Source organism: Ochlerotatus camptorhynchus, unplaced genomic scaffold, assembly GCF_037179485.1.
Source record: "Ochlerotatus camptorhynchus isolate MF236.1 unplaced genomic scaffold, CSIRO-AGI_Acam_v1.1 ptg000209l, whole genome shotgun sequence".
In the NCBI taxonomy this organism is placed as follows: domain Eukaryota; kingdom Metazoa; phylum Arthropoda; class Insecta; order Diptera; family Culicidae; genus Ochlerotatus; species Ochlerotatus camptorhynchus.
In genome coordinates, this window is record NW_027040699.1 from 1,265,057 (window position 1) to 1,288,175 (window position 23,119).

Consider the following 23,119-nt stretch of genomic DNA (forward strand, 5'->3'; position numbering starts at 1 on the left):
AGGAAAATCCTCGCTACTAAAAGGCTACCCAGTCTGCCATTCAGCATTTTAAGGAACATAACCTCGATACACTATTTGTGGCAAAAAATACACTTTTAAGCAAAGAGCTCGTCTTTCCACACGACCATTTTGGTTCCCATTTGGATAGACAGTTGAGGACCACTGACTTTACGTTGGAGAAGAAAAACTTCAAGTATGCTGGAGAGTTACTTGCACGAGTATATTGTAGCCGATTCATCTGTGGTCAATCCGAAATCATTTCACGGTTTCGATCAAAACTGGTTTGCAGCACAGGTAAGAACCAATCAATACTTTCTACAAATAGTGAATGAGTTCCTTCAAAATAGCGTGTAGAGATTGAAAAAAAAAATGGAAATTGATAAAAGAAATATGTAACACATTTAAGCTGTCCAACTGTCATCAAGTGGCAAGGAATTTTCTCTAAAAAAATCAACTTGATTTACCTCTTCCGAGTAGGTATTTGACATTGCATTTCTTCTTTCTAATATGCATCCATGATTTATTGTTTAATCACCTTAAGACTGGTTGTTGTTGTTGTTGTTGTTACATTGTCGTCACTGCAACTATAATCATTAATCTAATTATTTGGCTTAGCAACTACACACCCAAGCCATTGCTTATAATCAACCTTCGGGGAGTTTTTTTTTTTAATTATTGAAGTTGAAGTTGAAGTTGTTTTGTCTGCTTGGGCGATTTGTTGTCTCTCCCATTATGTTCTTGTACAAAAGTTGTTTCCCTAATTTACTTATATGTGCTGATATTTTGATTACACTTTTATGTATATGGCAACCGCATGTTTGCGATTTTTTTTTTGTAAAATTAACTCTTCGATAAATCAAACATTAACTACACCGATAATCAAAACACCTTGTTTTTTTTTCTTTTGTGTGTATGCAGTTTACCTCTTCGGTTCAGTTGTTGTCTTTTTCTTGTGACTGTCAGTTATTCGAAATGTGTGCTTTAATAATTTCCTGTAAAATGAGTATTTTCATAAATCAGTAAATAAATCTCACCTCGCGTGCTGCGCCCGGCTCAGTTGCCCAACAAACAGGGCATTATATCACATTTCCGTTCCTCGAGCCGGTGCGGGCAGTATCGGGCGTGTTCCGAGTTCACCACGTAACGGGTCCGCTGTTGGACTGCGTAATCTCCGCACGTTCTACTGCACGGAGACCACGCCGACCAGGCCGAGTAGTCGCACTCGATCGGTTCCGGCGAGTACCGGGTGCTGGGACCCCACGAGGGATTCGTGTCGTGCCGGGATGAGTCACAGTGTACGAAGCAGCGCTCTAGCTTGCGAAGCTTCCTCGGACAGCGATGGCCGCCGTTTGCGGGGTGGACCTACTCGGACATACATAATGAGAGATCAATGGCGAATGATCGGTAAAGCAGTAACCTACCAGAATGGTTCGACTCTTCACGCGGTAACCTTCACCGCAAGTGGCATTGCAGGGACCTCGCTTCCAATGGGAAGTCTTGCAGTCCTGCTTGAAGTCCGGTGAGTAGTCAGAATTTATGATCGTCTGATCACGGATCGGAATATTCGTAAACTTTCGATCTGTCGGATTTGGAAGTAAACAGTCAGAAACATTTCATCAAATACCGTCACAGGATACTACCTTTGCTACAGGTGTCCAAACAGTCCTCCCTGGACATGAAGTTGTTATTGTTTCCACCACAGCCGGTGAAGAACAGAATCGAACAGTCATTTTTGTCGCTGTCGAAGTACCAGCGAGTCTGCGAATCCCTGCAGTTACCAGGTTTTGGTTCCAGGAAGCACAGTTCTAAATCCCCAAAAATCAAATTCCATTAACTTATGAACTTCCCACAAGTCATAACCTTCCTTACCGGGAACTCCGTACAAGCCGTCACACGCTGGCAGATCGTGCCCGCAGGTGACCTCCTCCACAGTTTCTACCCCATAGCATGGATCATCCCGGTCGATGTTCAACCCATTGTCGTAATCGTCTTCCTCGTCATCATCCTCGTCGTCATCGTTCGCCGTTGGCCGCCTTCTCGCCAGGTAGTAGTTGACGAAGCGCTTGTGGTGCATCTTGGTGTTCAAGGCCGCATTCAGTGGCATACGGGTCCGCATCTTTCGGCCCAGACCGCACGTCACGCTGCAGGGACCCCACTCGGACCACTGGGACATCTTGCACTCGGGGTTGAGCTGCCGAAATGGACAATACATTCAAAATTCAAAACGAAGAGAACATGTTTCAACTGTAAACAAAGACTTTAAATCGACAGTGAGCATGCATAAGTGCGAATACGCGATGATCGATTCTCTTCATCGATATTCTCTTTGCATTGCTACAGCTAAGCGAAACAATTTTCTAGAATTTGTTCAATGCAGAGTAGTAACAGGTTGTATTTGCTATCAAAAGCAACAGCAAACGCACCGAGAAACGTTAAATCTAGCGAGTTATTAACAAAAGAGAAAATAGACGAAGAGAATCGATCATCGCGTATAGGCCCTTATGCATGCTCACTGTCGAAATGCCGATTGCTCACGACTAACTACACCATATGATAGAGCAAACATCCTCTACCAGATACTGCTGAGCAGCTTCCGGCCAATCGGTTAAACTTGACCTTCTCCAATTTGCATGAAACTTTACATAATTGTTTGTTATGGGCAGTCATTCACATTTTTGCTATGATTCGTTCATTTTGAATCTTAATTTTTTTCAAAGTGGCGTTTTCTAATTTTTTAAATAAATCATATCCCATAAACGCCACTTCTAATCAAAACTACGTAGACAAGATTGTAGGGAAAAATTTAGTAGTGGTGATTTTGTTTGTATTTTTTATTCAAAAATAAAAAAGTGATTAAAATTTTAATAACACTAGTTTACAAATAAAAGTAAAAAAAGAACTCCAATGTTTGACCTATGATTGATGATTTTCAATAACCTTTCATTTGATATTTCGATCTTTTAAATCGGCCCAGTGGTTTAAAAGTTATGAATTTTTGAAAAAAGTCATTTTTGAAAAAAACTCAATTTTTTGGAACACCCTAAGATGGAAATGGTCATCCTAATGACAAAAAAATAAGGGTCTCATACTTTGCGATAAAGAACAAAACTACCTATTTTTACGAAATTCTGAGAACCACTGTATCGTTTGGTATGAAATGGCTGGCAATTAAAAAAAACATTGCAAGTTTTATCCAGGTTTTAAAGTATTCTACAAGTCTGAACCGACATAAAATCTTAATTGTTACTTGGGATGGCTGTTAGTCTCTATAATAGAGGTTTGAGATAATTTCACACTCACATTGGCACTGATCACCGGCTGCGAAATGTCCCCGGCGCACTCCTCGCTGCACGGCACCGTATGCTGCAGTTTCGGCGGATTCGGCATCCGTTCGCACTTCTTGCGCGCTCCCTTCTTCTTGTACTTCCTGGATCGCGTTTTGTTGCCCTTGCCGCACGGAGTGCTGCACTCACTCCACGGGCCCCACTCGGTCACCTCGCACTCCGGATCGCCCTGGTAGAGTGTATCCAGCTCCTGGCTGGTCTGGTAGTCGCAATCCCGTTCCGGTCCGACGCACGGTCTTCGCTCGAATAGCGCAATCGGCCTGCTTGGCCTTCACCGGATATTTGAACACCCGACGACGGGTTTGGCGTCCCTTGCCGCATCGGGAGCTGCACTCGGTCCACTCGTCCCACGGTTCCGTTTCGCAGGCCTGCTTGGACTCGTTGTCTTCGTCATCCGGTTCGCAGTTCTTCTCGTACAGTCGCTGACGGGACAGGATGATACGGGCGAGTGGCTTCATCTCAGCGCCAGTTGAATCGTAGAAGGGTGATCGCGGATCGTTCGGGTAGTTCGATTTGATTCTTCGGATCGCATCCGGTGGATTCGTTGGTTGGTCAGGGGAAATGTACGTTGGACCACTATCGGTTCCGGCGTCCCATGGGTAGAGATTCAGGATCTTGTTCTCGATCCAGGAGCAGTTTGTCAAGCACAGCTCCAATCCGGAGACTCCTACGATCCAATCCGGCGAAGGGTCCAACATCGAGACGATCGATACCAGGTGGTGGTTGGAGTCTACTCGGAACACGGCGAAGGTCTTTCCCGTCACGTTTGGATACGCTATGCCTCTGGCCTTGATGATCGTACGGATCTTGTCGCTTTGGTTCTTCAACTCGCTTTCCAGCATCCTCGTCGATCCGTGCTCGGCAACCTGTTTCAGGCCTTCACTGGCCACCTGTCCGTACTCCCAGAATCGATAGTCCACCGTGTGGGACGCTCCGATGACATCGCTGAATCTCGTCAGCCACCCATTGGATGGGAAATCCTTCGGGTGCGTGTGCCTGGACCAAAGTCCTTCGAACGTCAGCTCGTACTTGGCTTCGTCACATGCGCAGCATTCCTTCAGAACCGGTGGCTGCGTGTCCACCGAGTCCGCTTCGTCTTCGCAGAAAATCTTACTCAACGGTCCATCGTCCATGTACCAAACGTCGCGATGTTCCACAACAGTGGCCCGGATCGCTATGCAACCACTGCCGGCCGGTGGAGCTATCCAGTTTACTTGGATTTCACTTTTCGGTATCGAGCTGGTCTGGGTTACTGCGTTCGGGCAGCGTTCGCTGAACTTGGTCAGGGCGTCCCCTAGAAGGTGGAATGTGCCCACGTGGTGCATACCGGCGTTGTTTTGCGGCTCCGGACGACTCAGGGTCAACTCCTTCTCGGCGGCCAGGAAGAATCCGGAGAACTTGTGCGGCACCTGCATCGACCGGATGCCGACCAGGCTGACTGTAGACGAGAGGGGGAAGGAAATGGAAGAGAGATGTTAGCAAGGTACTAGTTTAACAATGCATACGAAGAACAAGTTTGCTTATCGGAAATATTTTGTTCGGACTCCTTCCGCCTTGAAAGCATTCATATTTTATAACACCGCCAAGCGAACGAGGCGAGAATCAATAACAAACGAGACTGATATGGCTGACAGATCTAGTAAACGAGGGTGTAGAAAAATACTCATAGAAAAAAAAAACATGTTTCAGTACACCCGAGCATGGAATTCCATGGTGTCCTACGAAGGAAATCTGTTTGTGCAAGTCCTTCTCGTTGATCATCATCATCATCATCATCATCATCATCATCACAGCGATGATGGTGAAAAAGAAAAACGCGGTGTCGGGCTTGGGTTGTAAAAATTTACATACTTTCCTCTGATGAAGTGGGTCGGTTGTCCCACATAATCACACACACACACACACGTACAGCGTCCGAAAAATATGGTAGAAAGGAAAACCCCAGCTCACTCTGTGGAGTAATGGAACGAAATTTATGGCCCGTCACAGCAGTCGCAAAAACGGGCTTCAGAACTTTGCACAAGGCCGGCCATATCACTATCTGAAATTCAAATTTGCAAATGCAGTTGAATGTTCCTCCCCATGTCTCGGTAAACGTGTCGGCGGAAAGTTTGTTTGGGCAAACATGTGGGAGAGATTTATGAATTTGTTTTCTATGCTAGGATTATCCCTCAATCCTGTTTTTGTCCTTGCGGTTTCCATCGCGTCGTCGTGCACCGACTTGGCCACAAACCGGCGTCTGCCCGCATGGTCTTTTCCAATTATCCGATCTCATCAAACCGGATCTCATTATGGAAGTGAGCGGAGTAAACTTCCTACGATGGTTCCAAAAATGATTGGGCAAAAAGAGCAAGCTTCCAATTTGCTGATGTGAGAAAATCGGTCCATTCCATACCCATCCAAGTGGGCGGAATAACTGTAATCATTATCATTATTGCATTCCAAACATTTATTTCCTTTCTCCACCCGCCTACTGTGAGTGTTTTCGTCCTAGGCTCTACCATTCAGTATATACTTTCATAGTAGCAATGCACAATCAATGGTGGAGAGCGTCGTAATTTTCTCCCAGCCTCCTTCCTCCTGGCTTCCAACTGTCCAACCACGACGCGCAAACAAAAACCATTTAGCCTTCGATTCGGTTTATTGAAATCAGATTACGAGATTACGTGGTATGGGTGTGCCGCGAATGTATGTGTGTGTGTGTGAGAGAAAAAGATACGATTTCGCGCCATTAAAAAGCTCTTGTGTCGCATCTAATGGAAAAGCCATTTTGCTCGTGTCCGAGTGGAACGGGATAATTGACAATTAAAAGTGTCCCAAAGTGCTCTTTATCCAAATGGTTTGATGGACATTTCAAATGGGAGAAGAAAAAAATACGCCCGTAATAAAAATTCCGACGTTGATCGGGATTAAGAGGAACTTTGTCATCATTCGTTCGGATGATCGGGATGGGATTGATGAGGTAAGCGCGATTTACGGGAATGACATTGTTGTTTATTGAGCGGAGGTTTTACGCATTACTTATCATTGGAATTCCAATCGATTTTGGAAAAGTTTCTCATTAATTAAATTTGAGTTTTTTTTCATTACGGTCAGTGAATGGTGATACGAAGAAGTTTAATCGAAGACACAGCCATGGTAGTTTAGTTAATCTTGTAATTAATTAAATACACCTATCTTGGAAAAACTTTGTAGGGAGCGGCAGAAATTCGTTATGCTTCATTTCGCTTCGCATTTGGGCTGGTTTTTTGTATGTGATTAGGGTCAACCATAAACTTGTCACCTACAGAAAATCAGCTCGATGGGTTACTATATATATATATAATAATGTCTGTCTGTCTGTCTGTCTGTCTGTCTGTCTGTCTGTCTGTCTGTCTGTCTGTCTGTCTGTCTGTCTGTCTGTCTGTCTGTCTGTCTGTCTGTCTGTCTGTCTGTCTGTCTGTCTGTCTGTCTGTCTGTCTGTCTGTCTGTCTGTCTGTCTGTCTGTCTGTCTGTCTGTCTGTCTGTCTGTCTGTCTGTCTGTCTGTCTGTCTGTCTGTCTGTCTGTCTGTCTGTCTGTCTGTCTGTCTGTCTGTCTGTCTGTCTGTCTGTCTGTCTGTCTGTCTGTCTGTCTGTCTGTCTGTCTGTCTGTCTGTCTGTCTGTCTGTCTGTCTGTCTGTCTGTCTGTCTGTCTGTCTGTCTGTCTGTCTGTCTGTCTGTCTGTCTGTCTGTCTGTCTGTCTGTCTGTCTGTCTGTCTGTCTGTCTGTCTGTCTGTCTGTCTGTCTGTCTGTCTGTCTGTCTGTCTGTCTGTCTGTCTGTCTGTCTGTCTGTCTGTCTGTCTGTCTGTCTGTCTGTCTGTCTGTCTGTCTGTCTGTCTGTCTGTCTGTCTGTCTGTCTGTCTGTCTGTCTGTCTGTCTGTCTGTCTGTCTGTCTGTCTGTCTGTCTGTCTGTCTGTCTGTCTGTCTGTCTGTCTGTCTGTCTGTCTGTCTGTCTGTCTGTCTGTCTGTCTGTCTGTCTGTCTGTCTGTCTGTCTGTCTGTCTGTCTGTCTGTCTGTCTGTCTGTCTGTCTGTCTGTCTGTCTGTCTGTCTGTCTGTCTGTCTGTCTGTCTGTCTGTCTGTCTGTCTGTCTGTCTGTCTGTCTGTCTGTCTGTCTGTCTGTCTGTCTGTCTGTCTGTCTGTCTGTCTGTCTGTCTGTCTGTCTGTCTGTCTGTCTGTCTGTCTGTCTGTCTGTCTGTCTGTCTGTCTGTCTGTCTGTCTGTCTGTCTGTCTGTCTGTCTGTCTGTCTGTCTGTCTGTCTGTCTGTCTGTCTGTCTGTCTGTCTGTCTGTCTGTCTGTCTGTCTGTCTGTCTGTCTGTCTGTCTGTCTGTCTGTCTGTCTGTCTGTCTGTCTGTCTGTCTGTCTGTCTGTCTGTCTGTCTGTCTGTCTGTCTGTCTGTCTGTCTGTCTGTCTGTCTGTCTGTCTGTCTGTCTGTCTGTCTGTCTGTCTGTCTGTCTGTCTGTCTGTCTGTCTGTCTGTCTGTCTGTCTGTCTGTCTGTCTGTCTGTCTGTCTGTCTGTCTGTCTGTCTGTCTGTCTGTCTGTCTGTCTGTCTGTCTGTCTGTCTGTCTGTCTGTCTGTCTGTCTGTCTGTCTGTCTGTCTGTCTGTCTGTCTGTCTGTCTGTCTGTCTGTCTGTCTGTCTGTCTGTCTGTCTGTCTGTCTGTCTGTCTGTCTGTCTGTCTGTCTGTCTGTCTGTCTGTCTGTCTGTCTGTCTGTCTGTCTGTCTGTCTGTCTGTCTGTCTGTCTGTCTGTCTGTCTGTCTGTCTGTCTGTCTGTCTGTCTGTCTGTCTGTCTGTCTGTCTGTCTGTCTGTCTGTCTGTCTGTCTGTCTGTCTGTCTGTCTGTCTGTCTGTCTGTCTGTCTGTCTGTCTGTCTGTCTGTCTGTCTGTCTGTCTGTCTGTCTGTCTGTCTGTCTGTCTGTCTGTCTGTCTGTCTGTCTGTCTGTCTGTCTGTCTGTCTGTCTGTCTGTCTGTCTGTCTGTCTGTCTGTCTGTCTGTCTGTCTGTCTGTCTGTCTGTCTGTCTGTCTGTCTGTCTGTCTGTCTGTCTGTCTGTCTGTCTGTCTGTCTGTCTGTCTGTCTGTCTGTCTGTCTGTCTGTCTGTCTGTCTGTCTGTCTGTCTGTCTGACCCTTATACACTCGGAAACTACTGAACCGATTGGCGTGAAAATTTGTATACAGGGGTTTTTGGGGCCGTGGAAGGTTCTTATGATGGTTCGAGACCCCTCCCCCTTCTGTAAGGGGGGGCTCCCATACAAATGAAACAGAAATTTCTGCATAACTCGAGAACTAATCAAGCAAATAGAACCAAATTAGGCATGTGGGGGCGAGTGTGGGGGTATAAGGAGATAATCATAGGGGGTAGCCCCTTAGATAATATGGGGGGGGGGGGCTACGTACAATATAGCATGCTTTTTTTTTTAAATCGGCGCATAAACTCAAGCTAATATTGAATCCCGAGCAAGACCGGCCACACTCAGCTAGTTAGTATATAAAAATTAACTATTTTTTTTTTTTCAGAAATAAAGGTATGCTTTTTTTGGCAAAGTTATAGCTCAGCAAGGGGTGGTCACTCTACACACTTATTTTGCGTCAATATTTTTCTCAGTGTGCCTCGCCTCAAGTGTGCCGCGCTGTGCCGAGACATTCATCGGACTAACTTTGTTTGTGAATAATTGTATGTTTGGCAACTCGGCATTTTGACTGTTCAAATGTTTTGTTTTGCTTGCTGCAATGTTGCAAACCGTTCATTGGCATTACGCATCGCAGGAATGGCAAAAGGATCTATGCTGTATAGACCAGTTTTGGTGAAGGTCAGTTCTCGATATAAATAATTAAAATTATAATTTAAAAAATATTGCATCTTAAATATCATGGAAATAGGTCCATCGGCATTTCCGAAAATTAGCAAAATTATTTTCTGATCTCATGAATTAGTACCATTCTACATGGTTCCTGTACTGGGGAAAGTCAGTTATATCATTTAAGTGATAATTTTAATTTTATTTTTATTTCCTTGGCATGAAATAACAAATATTTCACCTCAAACATGTTAACTGGCATGTCCGGAAACATCGAAAAATATGTTTGGATATCATAGGAATGATCATAGGAACCACATGTTTGGTTCTGTGTTTGGGTGTTGGAATAGGTCAGTTCATCACAGATATTTTATCTCACATATCATTGAAGTAGGCCCATTGGTAATTTCGGAAACTCGAAAACATATTTACGGATCTGAGGAATGGTCGTAGTAGCCATACTACAAGGTTCTTCACCGGAGAAGTGCGGTAATGCACACTACAATTTAAATACTTTCTACGACTGCGATCATTGATATTTAATCCCGAATAAAATTAACTAATAAATAGATGTTATCATTAGATAATGGTGAACAAAGCTTTATATTTTTGAGCGAAGTCGGCCTCTGAGAGTGCCGATCTTCAACAGCTGAACGTTCGGTAAAACTTTGACCCTTATTTCAAAAGCTGTTTCACTACATTTTAATTTCAAAACACTGTCATCCTTGTTTAAATAATTGAATCTTGTCATTGTTTTGAAATCTTCAAACTGATTAATCAAAATGCCTGATTTTTACCGAACAGTTCGGCTGTTGAAAGTTCGGTAAAAATTACCGAAGCCGGTAATTATTTCTTAGTGTGTAGATCTGGATCTAGTTGTCCGATTTTTGTTCCTCATACACCATTCGATTTCTATCGACACTCTGCATGTCACGTGGATAGATGCACATAACATATGTGGAACTCGATAATCAAAAATCGACCCCATTTCAACGATTTCAAGTGATATAGCGATCTGTCAAATTAATTATACCAGCTGTAAAATGAGAAAGGGGATCAAGGGGGTAGTCAATTCTATTAAAATAATTATAGCGTGGTTTATAATTCTCTGTCTTCTTAGAACGTTTGAACTTATGTCTTGGTTTTTCCTTAACTATTTACGTCCTTTATTTATAACTATATAGCTAGCTCCTCACCTCGCGTCACACAGCAAACAAATATATTAACGTTTGCAATAAAAAAAAGTAAAAATCGCATAAGATACTATCAAGCTTTGTGTGAAGAGATGGTGGCTCGCTGGTTCTATGGTGGAGTGAAGAGATAAGACAAAGCCCGCTAGATTTCATGCACATATTTTCAGATGCATATGGGAATTTACCAAGGAGTAAAGAGTTGCAGGGTCGTCGTCAACGTCAATGCCTACTGAGCATGCAACCATATATCTGCTTTTCTTTCATAAGAGCTAATGACGCAAACGTAAGCTTTTTCTGCGAATTTCCCGAGAATGAAAAACCACTCAAGTCAACCAAACGTAAACTGTGTAGAGGGAGACTCCCCCTATCCGATGGGATTGATGGTTTCCATGGAATGACTTTGAACTACAAGAAACATTCGAAAGAAGCCATTGTTTACGTTTTCGACATTGATCCTTATGAACGCACAGTTTCGATATCCCGAGCCCGACAATTTTGTTTTGACAGATCGATGGCCAACTATACTAGTTATAGGGGAGAATGGTATAGAACGCACCCCCTGGGCAGAACGCACCAGCTGACTTTCATTTGTGTTTTTCATGGCCTTTAAGTAACTTTTTTGTTGTCTTATCAAGCAGCACTTCTAGCATAGTATCTGAACTCAAAATCCTGCATGATAAATCCTAGAATTGGATTTAAAATTCCAAGAAAAACTCAAAATAAAATGAAAAAGTGCGTCTTACCCCGGGGGTGCGTTATGTACTGTTCTCCCCTACTACTGAGGCAACACAAAAAAGGGGTCAACTTTTAGAAAGTTATTTTGCATGCAGTTCCACATATGTTAAGTAATAGATGGCTACTCTGAGGCTCTAGGAGCCAACCAAGGTAAAACAAAGTTCCTCTAAAATTACTACCCACCACGTCGGAGGCATTATCTCCGTAATGAAAGAATGCTGCGATTTAAGACTTTATCTAGGGGTCGCAAAATGAGAAAAACATAAAGAGAAGGGTACCCGGAATCCTCTCACCTCCTTGACGCATCAGGACGCATGTATGGGGATATTTTATGAGTCAATTTAACGGGGATTCTTTTGGCACACAACACTGGCGCGGTAACCATAGTACGGTGATAGAGGAAATGCTTCACCAAACCCAAGCGCCTGTTCACCATGGAAGTGCGACTCAAAACGACGTCTGTTAGGAGCGGACTTTAAACAGAGCTGTGCACGATGGTCTCCCGACGAAACAGGAGGTTGGGGCAGGCCCAACAAGCCGCTCTGGAAAAAAACATAAAGTTGCAAACACCGAAGAAAGAAATACGGATCGGAACAATCGGCACAGACCTACGCGACGAAATAAGGACTACGATTGGAAACTCGGAACATGGAACTGCAAATCGCTCGGCTTCCGATTGCTATTGCTCGGGCTGCGATAGGTTAATCTATGATGAACTTCAACCACGCAACTTCGAAGTCGTAGCACTGCAGGAACTTTGCTGGACGGGACAAAAGGTATGGAAAAGCGGGCATCAAGCGGCTACTTTCTACCAGAGCTGTGGCACCACCAACGAGCTGGGAACCGGCTTTGTAGTGCTGTGTAAGATGCGCCAACGCGTGATTGGTTGGCAGCCGATCAACGCGATTAAGTGCAAGTTGAGGATTAAGGGGCGTTTCTTCAACTACAGTATCATCAACGTGCACTGCCCACACGAAGGGAGACCCGGCGACGAAAAAGAAGTGTTCTATGCGCAGCTGGAGCAAGTGTACGATGGCTGTTCGCAACGGGACGTCAAAATCGTCATCGGCGACATGAACGCTCAGGTAGGACAATGTATAGACCGGCAATCGGGCCAAACAGCCTGCATGCCGCATCGAACGACAACGGCCAACGATGCGTGAACTTTGCAATCTCTCGGGATATGGTAGTTCGAAGTACCTTTTTCCCCCGCAAGGATATCCACAAAGCCACCTGGAGATCACCTGACCAACACACAGAAAACCAAATCGATCACGTTCTAATCGACGGGAAATTCTTCTCCAACATTATCAACGTCCGCACGTACCGCAGTGCGAACATAAATTCGGACCACTACTTACTTGCAGTATGCATGCGCTCAAAACTCTCAACGGTGCATAACACACGTCGAAGTCGAACGCCACGACCCAACATTGAGCAACTACGGGACACCGGAGCTGCCCAGAAATACGCGCAGCAGCTGGAAGTTGCACTACCCACGGAAGAGCAGCTTGGCGCAGCTTCTCTTAAAGATGGCTGGAGGCAAATCCGTTCAGCCATAGGTAGTACTGCTGCAGCGGCACTAGGTACTGCAATCACGGACCGAAGAAATGACTGGTTTGACGGCGAATGCAAACTGTTAGTAGAGGAGAAGAACGCAGCACGGGCCAGAATGCTGCAACACCGCACGAGATTGAATGTGGAACGATACAGACAAGCGCGGAACAGGCAAAACTCGGTTTTCCGAAGGAAGAAGCGTCAGCAGGAAGACCGAGATCGCGAGGCGATGGAAAATCTGTACCGCGTAAACGACACATGGAAGTTCTACGAGAAGCTAAATAGTACGCGCAAAGGCTACGTGCCGCAAGCCGATATGTGCAAGGACTTGGACGGTAACCTTCTCACGAACGAGTGTGAGGTGATTGAGAGGTGGAAGCAGTACTATGACGAGCACCTCAACGGTGAAGCAGCAGAAAACGAAGGTGGCACGGCAACAGACCTTGGAGCACGCGCAGAAGACGACAGGCTACCGGCCCCTGATCTTCAAGAAGTTGAGGAGGAGATCGGTCGGCTGAAGAACAACAAAGCAACTGGTGTAGATCAACTACCAAGTGAGCTATTGAAATACGGTGGTGAAGCACTGGCTAGAGTGCTGCACTGGGTAATTGCCAAGATTTGGGAGGAGGAGATATTACCGGAGGAGTGGATGGAAGGTGTCGTATGCCCAATCTACAAAAAGGGCGACAAGTTGGATTGCTGCAACTACCGCGCGATCACACTGCTGAGCGCCGCCTACAAGGTACTCCCCAAATTCTATGCCGCCGTCTGTCACCATATGCAAGAGAGTTCGTGGGGCAATACCAGGCGGGATTCATGGGTGCCCGCGCTACCACGGACCAAATTTTCGCGATTCGGCAGGTTCTGCAGAAATGCCGCGAATACAACGTGCCCACACATCATTTGTTCATCGATTTCAAATCCGCATACGACATAATCGACCGAGATCAGCTATGGCAGATTATGCACGAGTACGGATTTCCGGATAAACTGACGCGATTGGTCAAGGCGACGATGGATCGAGTGATGTGCCTTGTTCGAGTATCGGGGACACTCTCGAGTCCCTTTGAATCTCGAAGAGGGTTACGGCAAGGTGATGGACTTTCGTGTCTGCTGTTCAACATCGCGTTAGAAGGTGTGATCAGAAGAGCTGGGATAGATACGAGTGGCACGATATTCAGGAAGTCGATCAAGCTTCTTGGCTTCGCCGATGACATTGACATCATGGTACGGAACTTTGAGACGATGGCGGAAACGTACATCAGACTGAAGGCTGAAGCTAGGCGGATTGGACTTGCCATCAACGCATCAAAGACAAAATACATGAAAGGAAGAGGTTCTACGGAAGAAAATGTTAGCCTCCCATCCCGAGTTCAGATTGACGGTGACGAAATCGATGTGGTCGATGAGTTCGTGTATTTGGGCTCACTGGTGACCACCGAAAATGATACCAGCAGAGAAATTCAAAGACGCATTATGGCAGGGAATCGTGCCTACTTTGGACTCCGGAGGACGCTCCGGTCGAATAAAATTCGCCGCCGCACGAAGTTGACTGTCTACAAGACGCTGATTAGACCGGTGGTCCTCTACGGCCACGAGACCTGGTGTAACTCGGTGGTCGCGAACTACGTACTTACCGCGCGCGGGTTAAACGTTTTGAATTAGTCCGCGACTTCGCGGTTACGGACATACTCTTTTCACCAAAAGAATTCTTCCCTAGATGGTTGCGATTCTTAAGACTCAGTCGTCTTACTCTTAACCTTTCAGACTGGCAGGCTAGTATACCTAGTACCTGACGGTGGAAAGGAAGGGTAATCGAATGTGTCTTGTAGAATAAGCTTTCTTTCCGTCAAAATGACACGACACCTAAGTGTGTAGTCTACAATTGAAGGGAACGAAACACTTATTCAATTAGAACTGCTTACGGAGACCTTTTAGAGCAGATCAATTTAATCAAGACTTCAGACTGACAGGCTAGTAAACCTAGTACCTGGCGGTGGAAGTCAGAATAAACGAACTTCTCCAATTCCACTAATATCCGTCGAAATGACACAACACCTAAATGCGTAGTCTACAATCGAAGGGAGATTAGCGGCTTGGCCTAACCAAGGGTTCTTCAATAATGAGAACGAAGTTGCTCAGAATTGGTTTGAAAAGTAAGTGAAGTTTATTTCCAAAAATTTCCTTTATATACGGTTTTCTTGATTTACAATTATCGATTACTTCTAATGTATGAAAGAGACGAAAGTATTATAATCAACTATGCATTAGGGTGTTTCATTTTGAAAAAAGTGATGAATTTTTGATAGGCCACCCTCCAGTTCGATTCATAGCCCCAAAATATGAACCTGTGCAAAAAATGGTAAAGATTGATGAAGGTTTAGAGGTCGCGCCAATGATTTGGATTTTGTATGGAGATTTTGGTGAATTAGTATGGGAAATTATTGATTTTCGTTTACATTGCTCTAACTTTGGTTGTAGTTGTCCAAACGTTGAAAAAAAAAATATGTGGTTGTCATGACAATGATCAACAAGCCTGTTGTTGTTGCGATGAAATTGGCGTTGTTGCCTTGTACATATTCATCTGTCAATTTACCCTATTTTGCCATTTTTTCACATTTTTATAATTCTTGATACGCTGCAAAACTGAGCGTAGCAACTGTAGGCTTTTTGTTTATTGCCATAGCAATAACATACTAAATTTTTTCGACATTTGGACAAGTAGAAGCAAAGTTATAGCGATATAAGCGATTTTTTAAATTCTTCCATAGTAATTCCCATACAAATTTCAAATCATTGGCGCGACCTCTAAACCTTCATCAATCTTTACCAATTTTTGCACAGGTTCATATTTTGGGGCTATGAATCGAACTGAAGGGTGGCCCATCAGAAATTCATCACTTTTTTCAGAATGAAGCACCCTACTATGCATTCCACCTATCTTTAATGTATCCTAATTAAACTTGGTATTTTATTACCCTTTTCTATTCTGTTCGTGGACTCTACATTGATTACGAATGGTCGTGTCTTCCGTGCACCAAAATGCATTCTTTGTTCTTTTTCTAATTGTCTATTGATGAGCCTGGAAAAATAAACGAATTATTAAAAAAAAATAATTGTCTATTGCCTCCGAACTATTTGGTTACATTGAAACTGATTGTATGCCCTGACAAATACGCTTCCTCTTGATTACCGATTAGGTTCTCGAATCGAAAACTGTTTTACGACCGTCAGCGTATGCCTTTCGTATGCATAGACAATGCGTTTAGAGTTTACGACCATAAACCTTTTTTACCAAGCCTTCGTCGTTTTTCTTTATTCTTGCTTAGCGCATTGACCTTATCACGCATATGCGTAGCCTAGGACCGTCAGTGATCATTTCTATTCTGTTTTGATTCTTGTCTTTAGGTTCGGTCCTTTTGAGATCCTCACAGCGTGGGATCGTTCTTAGTGTGAATGAACTATCGCTTTCGCTTTCTATGGACTATGGTGGTCATAAATTTTCTGTTTATGCTCTTTGCTCCTTTATTCCTATATATCTGTTTAACTAGCTAATTATGTCGTCGCGTACTTAACACCTGGACTATGCTTGTGGAGGACGGAAGGTGTTGCGTACCATCTACGGTGGAGTGCAGATGGATGACGGAACGTGGAGGAGGCGAATGAACCACGAATTTCACCGGCTGCTGGGGGAACCATCCATCGTCCACATTGCAAAAATTTGGGCTATTACGGTGGGCTGGGCACGTCGTAATAATGCCACACGACGACCCAATGAAAATGGTTCTAGAAAGCGACCCAACAGGAACAAGAAGAAGAGGCGCGCAGCGGGCAAGGTGGATCGACCAAGTAGAAGGCGACCTGCGGACTGGCGAAGTGTGGTCATGGATCGAGTAGAGTGGAGACGACTTCTTCGGACAGCAGAGGACAACAAGGCCTGATTGGTAAGGTAAGGTAAGTAACATATATAGGGAGGATATGGGAGTTCTGATGGCTTGCCCCGAGGTATATATGAGCCATGCATAGAGAGCAGCGAGCTTACTCCGTAGTATTGGAGTACCTATCATGCGCATGCTGCTATTAAGTGCTTTGAGCATTCTGAAAATGCTTAACTGCATGAGCTCAAAGTGGAGGAGGTTATTATTGAGGAATTCTTCCCGTTAATCACGGGAAGCTTCGGGTCCTACGGATTCCCTTGAGAAGCCCAACGGATATCCCAGTAAATTCAAAGATGGTATCTGAAATGAAAAGATAAACCCTTCTAAGACCACCATTGTACCGTTCACACGGAAAAGAAAATTTTCTATAAATAACTTCAAATTGAAATAAACTTCTTTAGAACTTTCACTAACAGTCAAGTATCTGGGAATCATTCTTGACAGTAAACTTAACTGAAATTCACATATCGAGCAGGTTGTTAATAGAGCAATAACTGCTCTTTGGATAAGTAAGAAAACCAAAAATGATCCACTGGATTTATTTAACGATTTTAAGACGCGGAATATCCTACGCATCTTTGGTTTGGTGGCCGAAACCTAATGAAAAATCGGCTTAGAAGAAGCTGGGGAGACTGCAAGGACTTGCTACTCTCTCAATAACTGGTGCAATGAACAGCACACCGAGTATGTCACTAGATGCTCTACTTTATCTGCTTCCGTTGCTTCAATTTATCCAATCAGAAGCTGAAAGTAGCGCTTTAAGGGTTCAACGACCATAGTACTTCCTGGAAGGTGATCTTACACCTTAGTATTTTAAAAATGATTGATATTGATTCTCTTGTATTAAATAGACGGTTCAAGATTGAACAATCGTGTGGGAGCAGGTGTAACTGGTCCAGGGATAGATATCTCAATATCTATGGGTTACTGGCCAACCGTGTTCCAAGCAGAAATTCAAGCAATTCTTGAATGCTCTGTAATATACTTGCCCAGAAATTATAAACATTCGAATATCTGCATTATATCTGATAGTCAAGCAACATTAAATGCTTTAAAATCAGCAAAAAGCAATTCAAAACTCGTATGGGAACAGGCAATGTTACTTCAGAAATTGGCCTGTCAAGACCAAGTAAACCTATATTGGGTTCCTGGCCAGTGTAGAATTGAAGGGAATGAAAAGGCCGACACGCTAGCCAGGCTAGGATCATCTCAGCAATTCATAGGACCAGAACCATTCTGTGGAGTTTCTGCTTGTTCTCTTAAAATGGAGATCAACGAATGGGAAAAAAAAATGAAAGTGGAGACCAATTGGAACAACACTTCCATTGCTAGGCAGTCGAAACGGTTCATAATTCCGAACATTTCAATGACTAGCAAAATCTTTGAATTATCAAAGAAAGATCTCAGCGTCTATACTTGTTTGATAACAGGACATTGTCATGTAAATATCATTTGAAGTTAATAGGAATACTTCAAGAGGATATGTGCCGATTCTGTGGCATAGAAAAGGAAGACTTTGAACACCTGCTATGCTCTTGTGCAGCAATCTTCAATAAAAGGCGTATTTTTTGGGATAAGGAGCTGGCAGAACCCTTTGATATTTGGAATGCAGGTCCTAGTCAAATAGTACATTTCATTCGAAATGTAATACCTGGCTGGGAAAATGCTTTTGGCCAGTCTATGTCGGTCGCTTCACAAAATAGTGATAACTGATAAAGCAATATAAAAACGGGGAATATCACAATAGATCAGAGTAATGGTCGCAGTGATGAATATACCCAACACGGAAAAAAAATTCAAAGAAACTATCCGATAAGTCCTATGAATTCCTCCAATCTCATTTTGCTTTTTTTAAAGCCAAAATCTATTCCAGTGGTAAAGTTCTATCACAGCAAGCGACGATTATTTGATGTTGTTTGCTACCCAAGAATTTCAAGAGTATCAAATAAATTATTTGGCTGTTTTCAGCAAACATGTTTGGCAAAACATAAAAAGGTCATCACACTATTAAACGAATTGCCAAATAAATGGAATGACAAATACAAACCAATTGGCCTTAGTTGCGTAGTATTGGCCGGATTCAACTTCTTGGGAATGACGCCATTTTGGTTGTACCACTGTTTGGTGGAATTTGGATAGTGGCAGCTTGCCAACCCTAATAAAAATTGTATGGTTAATTTGCTTAACGACGTGTTCTGGGTATCATCCAAACCATTTGTGGGATAGTTCAATGATTTGGGTTATCGTTCGTTTATGGTTATTTTTTATTAGGGAAGTCCGGTCAGAATAGGTAATCTACCTTATACTGCTCCAGAAAAGCCAGTAGTCTCTTCCGTAGGTACTCTTCCTGGTAAATTTGTTGGTTCATGGTCCCAGAAGTAACGAAAGTTTCGCTTTTCAGCCCACAACTGCAGATTGCTTGCCACACAAGGATCTTTTTGGGGAATTTCCGGGGTACTCTTCCGATCAACCGAGGTATAAAATTCCTGCCCAGGAATTAGATCGAAAACATGATCAAATCGTGACGTGCTTGCTCCGGTGCCATGATGTACACAAATGGACTTATCCTGAAAACCAATTCCAACTGTGATCCTATACACTCTTAACTTGATCCAGTGAAATTTTGAAAAAAAAATACTAAAAAAAATGCCAATGGCATCGTTTTTAATTTATCCGGATTTTTTCGTGTTCAACCTTTATTAGCTGAGTACATGTTGTTTAGTTGTTGGAAAAGCACTTTTGATATTTATGTTATTCAGCAAGAGTGATTGGTTGCGTCAAATGAGTAATATATCAGGCATAACATTTGATAACGGCACAAAAGCATTTGTTGTTTATTAATTTATTTGATAAGGCTCAAACGATTTAACTTTACAGAGTCAAGGATTCTTGGTCACTATTCAATACATCTTAAAACTATACTCAAAGGTACAACACAATAAACACTTTATCTTCCGCTATCCAAAAAGCCCCTCCATCAGAACTGGAGCCGCTTCCAGTGGTTTCATTGTATGGCAGTAACGCCAACGGGGGGCAGAGCGCTTCCATTGCAGCAATGGACGCAAAACGTGGTCAACACTCACACACTCATCACGAAACGGTTGCTTTCCAAAGTCGACGACGCATCGACCGAAAGAACTGCTGATGAAGAACAATGAGGAGGACCACACAATAGGTCGAATGAATAAAAGCGTTTACTTTACTTTTCCCGTAAGAAAAGCATGGTTGCTGCCGAGAAAACAGAGGATCGCGTGGCACACATCGAGAGTGGCCTGCTTTTTTTGACAACCGAGTGAACACTGGCACAAAAGCATTTGTAAACAAACTTTCTAAGGCCGTTTACACGCGAACCAAAGCAAGCAACCTAAGGCCCCGTCCACGCAAACCATCAACGTCATCGGATAGGGGCAACAATCACCTTTCTGAAAGTGGTATTGGTTTGCGTGGGCGTACTTTGGTTCGTGTGTAAAGGGCCTTAGAAAGTTTGTTTACAAATGCTTTTGTGCCGTTATCAAATGTTATGCCTGATATTCACTTTATTGACGTATTAGTTTTGCAGCTACAAGCAGTTGAAAGTTGATTAATATGTGCATTGAAGTGACATTTGCGTTTATTGGCTGCTGTTATTCAGTGCGATTGACAAATTGAATAATGGTTGTGAAAACGTTAAGTAAACGCTCTCCAAAACTATTCTGCTAGCTTCTGCTTGTAGTTGTATCTGGAGCTTTTTTTGCAGCTACTTTACAGCACAATGCTGGAAAAGTTGGCTTATAAAGCTGAAAATGTTAGTTGGGTTCCACGCCAAATGAAGACTCGGAAAAACTCGACCATAACTAACAATTATGCAAATTTTCATGCAAATCGATAAAGGTCGAGTGAAAAGTTAATTTTATTTGCTATTTGGCCTGGAACTGCTCATTTGATAATACGACCAATTGTAAGATTATGAAAATCAATAATGTTTTCTGGCAACCCCCAGAGCCCCATTTATCTGTAACGCTTCATATGATAGTTTCAGCGTTCCTCAATTGGGACACAACCGAATGGAACAGTGTAAACAACGAATGTTTCAATAGGAAAAAAAAGCGCGTCAAATATTTACCTCAAACAAAACGGAAATGACTGTGTACAGGACACATGAACAACGTTTGGTATATTATTCCTCAAACAAGGGAGATTTGTTTTCACCAAATGTAGGTTGAATGTTGTCGTTCCCTGTGTTTATATTGGAGATGTGTACATTTGGGTCCTGTGAGAAATAAAAAAAAACTGTTTGTTTATCTTCGTAAAAGCATTCCATTTGGTGTTGGCACAAACCAGTCGGTTTGATATTGCAGACTAGAATGGCTTTCGGGTATGGTGTATTGCATTGATAGAGATATTCACTTCAATGCTTCGAGCTGTTGTGTACCATCATTTCACAGATCACCGCTTGAAAAACAGGTGCAAGCAACAATAATCGTTTGAAAAAATAATCCTCCCAAAAACACATGACTTCCATTAACGATATCAAAATTGCTCACGGCTCATCCTGCCTGTAGCCCATAACCGGATTTCAGAAAGCTCTGTTTTGCTGGTTCTAGTACCAACTGCCAAAATCGATATCCGGTTGTCTTCCTGTATAGGAAAAGCAGCTTCTTGCCCCTCCCCCTCTTTATTGCTTTTTATTGATGGTCCATTAAACACACACGCACCCTCCCTCGGTCCCTCTCTCAGCCAGCAGGCGATGAATAAGTAACGCCTCATAAAATTTCATGGACTTTGGGAAATAACAAAGAAGCCTGGTGTTTTCCCCACCCCTCCCCCACCCTGCGTTAAGCTGAGATTAGAACGGAAAAATTGTGTCAAAGGTCTTAGCCTGCTACGTCCCCGACCCGGCCACCGTCATGGATTGCATTGATTGTTCTCATGGGGACCGTTTGCTGTGGGAGTTTATAATGGATGAACCGCCGGTGACAGGAGAGGGCAATTACCCGGCAAAAAAGTGTGCCGTTACCGGGATTATTGGATTCGCATCAGAGGCTGTGGTTTTTGGGGTGAACCATAATTAAACCGACAATCAGTTTTGAGGCTTGTCGGAGTAATGTTTATGGCTTGGGAAACTTTTTCAGGTATTAATGGAATATAATGTGATCATTTTTCCTCGCAACTAACGCTGATGCGACATGCTTGGTATAGAGATGCATAAAAAACGAAATCAATCATCGTCACCAGCACCGTACTCAGTAGGTGACAAATGCCAATTAAATAAAAATGCTGAGCTAAATAAAGATTTTTTTTATAATAGCATGGCCGAAACAAATTTTTGTAAGCCAAATTACATGACTAATTTCTGTTCGAAAATACAGAAATGATAGAATTTCATTTTCAATCACTTTTAGATTTGTTTTTCCTAAGGACATTTTGAAGATATTTCATGTTTTGTGAAGATGTTTGATGAAATGTTGATCTTGAACTTCCGAAAGATGTTTAAATTTTAAGCAGAGATGTGAAGATTTTTGCTATAGAACAGCTGCACGCCAAATGACGAATCGGAAAAACTTAACATTCTCTGATTTGTATGAATCTTTGCATAATTGTTTGATATGGGCAATAATTCACATTTTTGCTAAAATTCGGCCATTTTAGATGTTGTACAATTTTCAAAATGGCGATTTGATTTTTTTTAAAAGGGGAAAAGTTGGCTAAACTTCAATGACCAACAGAAGATTTTATAACAATATCCCTTTCTCTTTTACGCTACAATTATGGAATGTAACGAGAGCATCAGAGGAGCGCAAAACTGAGAGTTCACCAACTAATAAAAACTACAAGGGACAGCCCTATGGGGTTGTACCTAGGGGTAGGTCATTCCGACACCAATCTTGGGTCATCTTTTTTGTCAGTGTGCCGCAACTGTGACGATTGTGCCGGTCATAGAGCAAGCTGCGATTGTTTGTTAAAAACCAATCCCGGCAACCCGGTATTTCTGACACCTTGAATGTTTTGGGTTGAAATCGCATGGATAAATCGGATTGAGGATGACGCGGGAAGTGGCGGGTGTGCGAAATTTCGGTGTTTTGTGATCCATAGGGTAAGTCCTGTGTTTTAGTGTTTAATAATGCCCTCAAAGGTAGACCAGAAACCTAACCTTTCGGCTGGAAAGAGTTACAACCGGTGGGGAGCATTGTTGGAGACCGACTATAGAGGGTGATATATAGACTTCTTTAGTTTGTTTTCTGTGAGTTGCAGCATTATTTGAACTAAGGGTACTAATGACGTCTGATAAACTGCCTTTTCCTCTTGAGTGCACTCTAGAACCTACATTTCGTATTTAGATCTATAAGTGAACTGCTGGTCTGAGTTCCTCTGGTAAATTCAATCAGAAAATGTCCCTGAACATACAGTCAAGCAGCACGCAATGTTCTGAACAACTTCAATGACAGTTGTCCAGCAGTGCTCCCATTTTATTTACTACAATCTAATGCCTACAAGATTGTGCCGAAGGTATGCCGAAAATGTGCCGATGGATGTGCCAAACCTGTGTAGAATATAATTCAG

General features: G+C 43.2%; 1 protein-coding gene across 1 annotated transcript in view; it reads right to left on the bottom strand.

The window, feature by feature from the left end:
- Positions 1–467: 467 nt before the first annotated feature.
- Positions 468–23,119, bottom strand: part of LOC135703153 (spondin-1-like) — a 146,942-nt gene continuing 124,290 nt past the window's right edge. The window contains 6 exon segments of the mRNA XM_065224260.1: positions 468–1,362; positions 1,422–1,579; positions 1,641–1,805; positions 1,870–2,191; positions 3,301–3,595; positions 3,597–4,782. Coding sequence (XP_065080332.1) covers positions 1,054–1,362; positions 1,422–1,579; positions 1,641–1,805; positions 1,870–2,191; positions 3,301–3,595; positions 3,597–4,782 — 2,435 coding nt within the window. The 3' untranslated portion in view covers positions 468–1,053.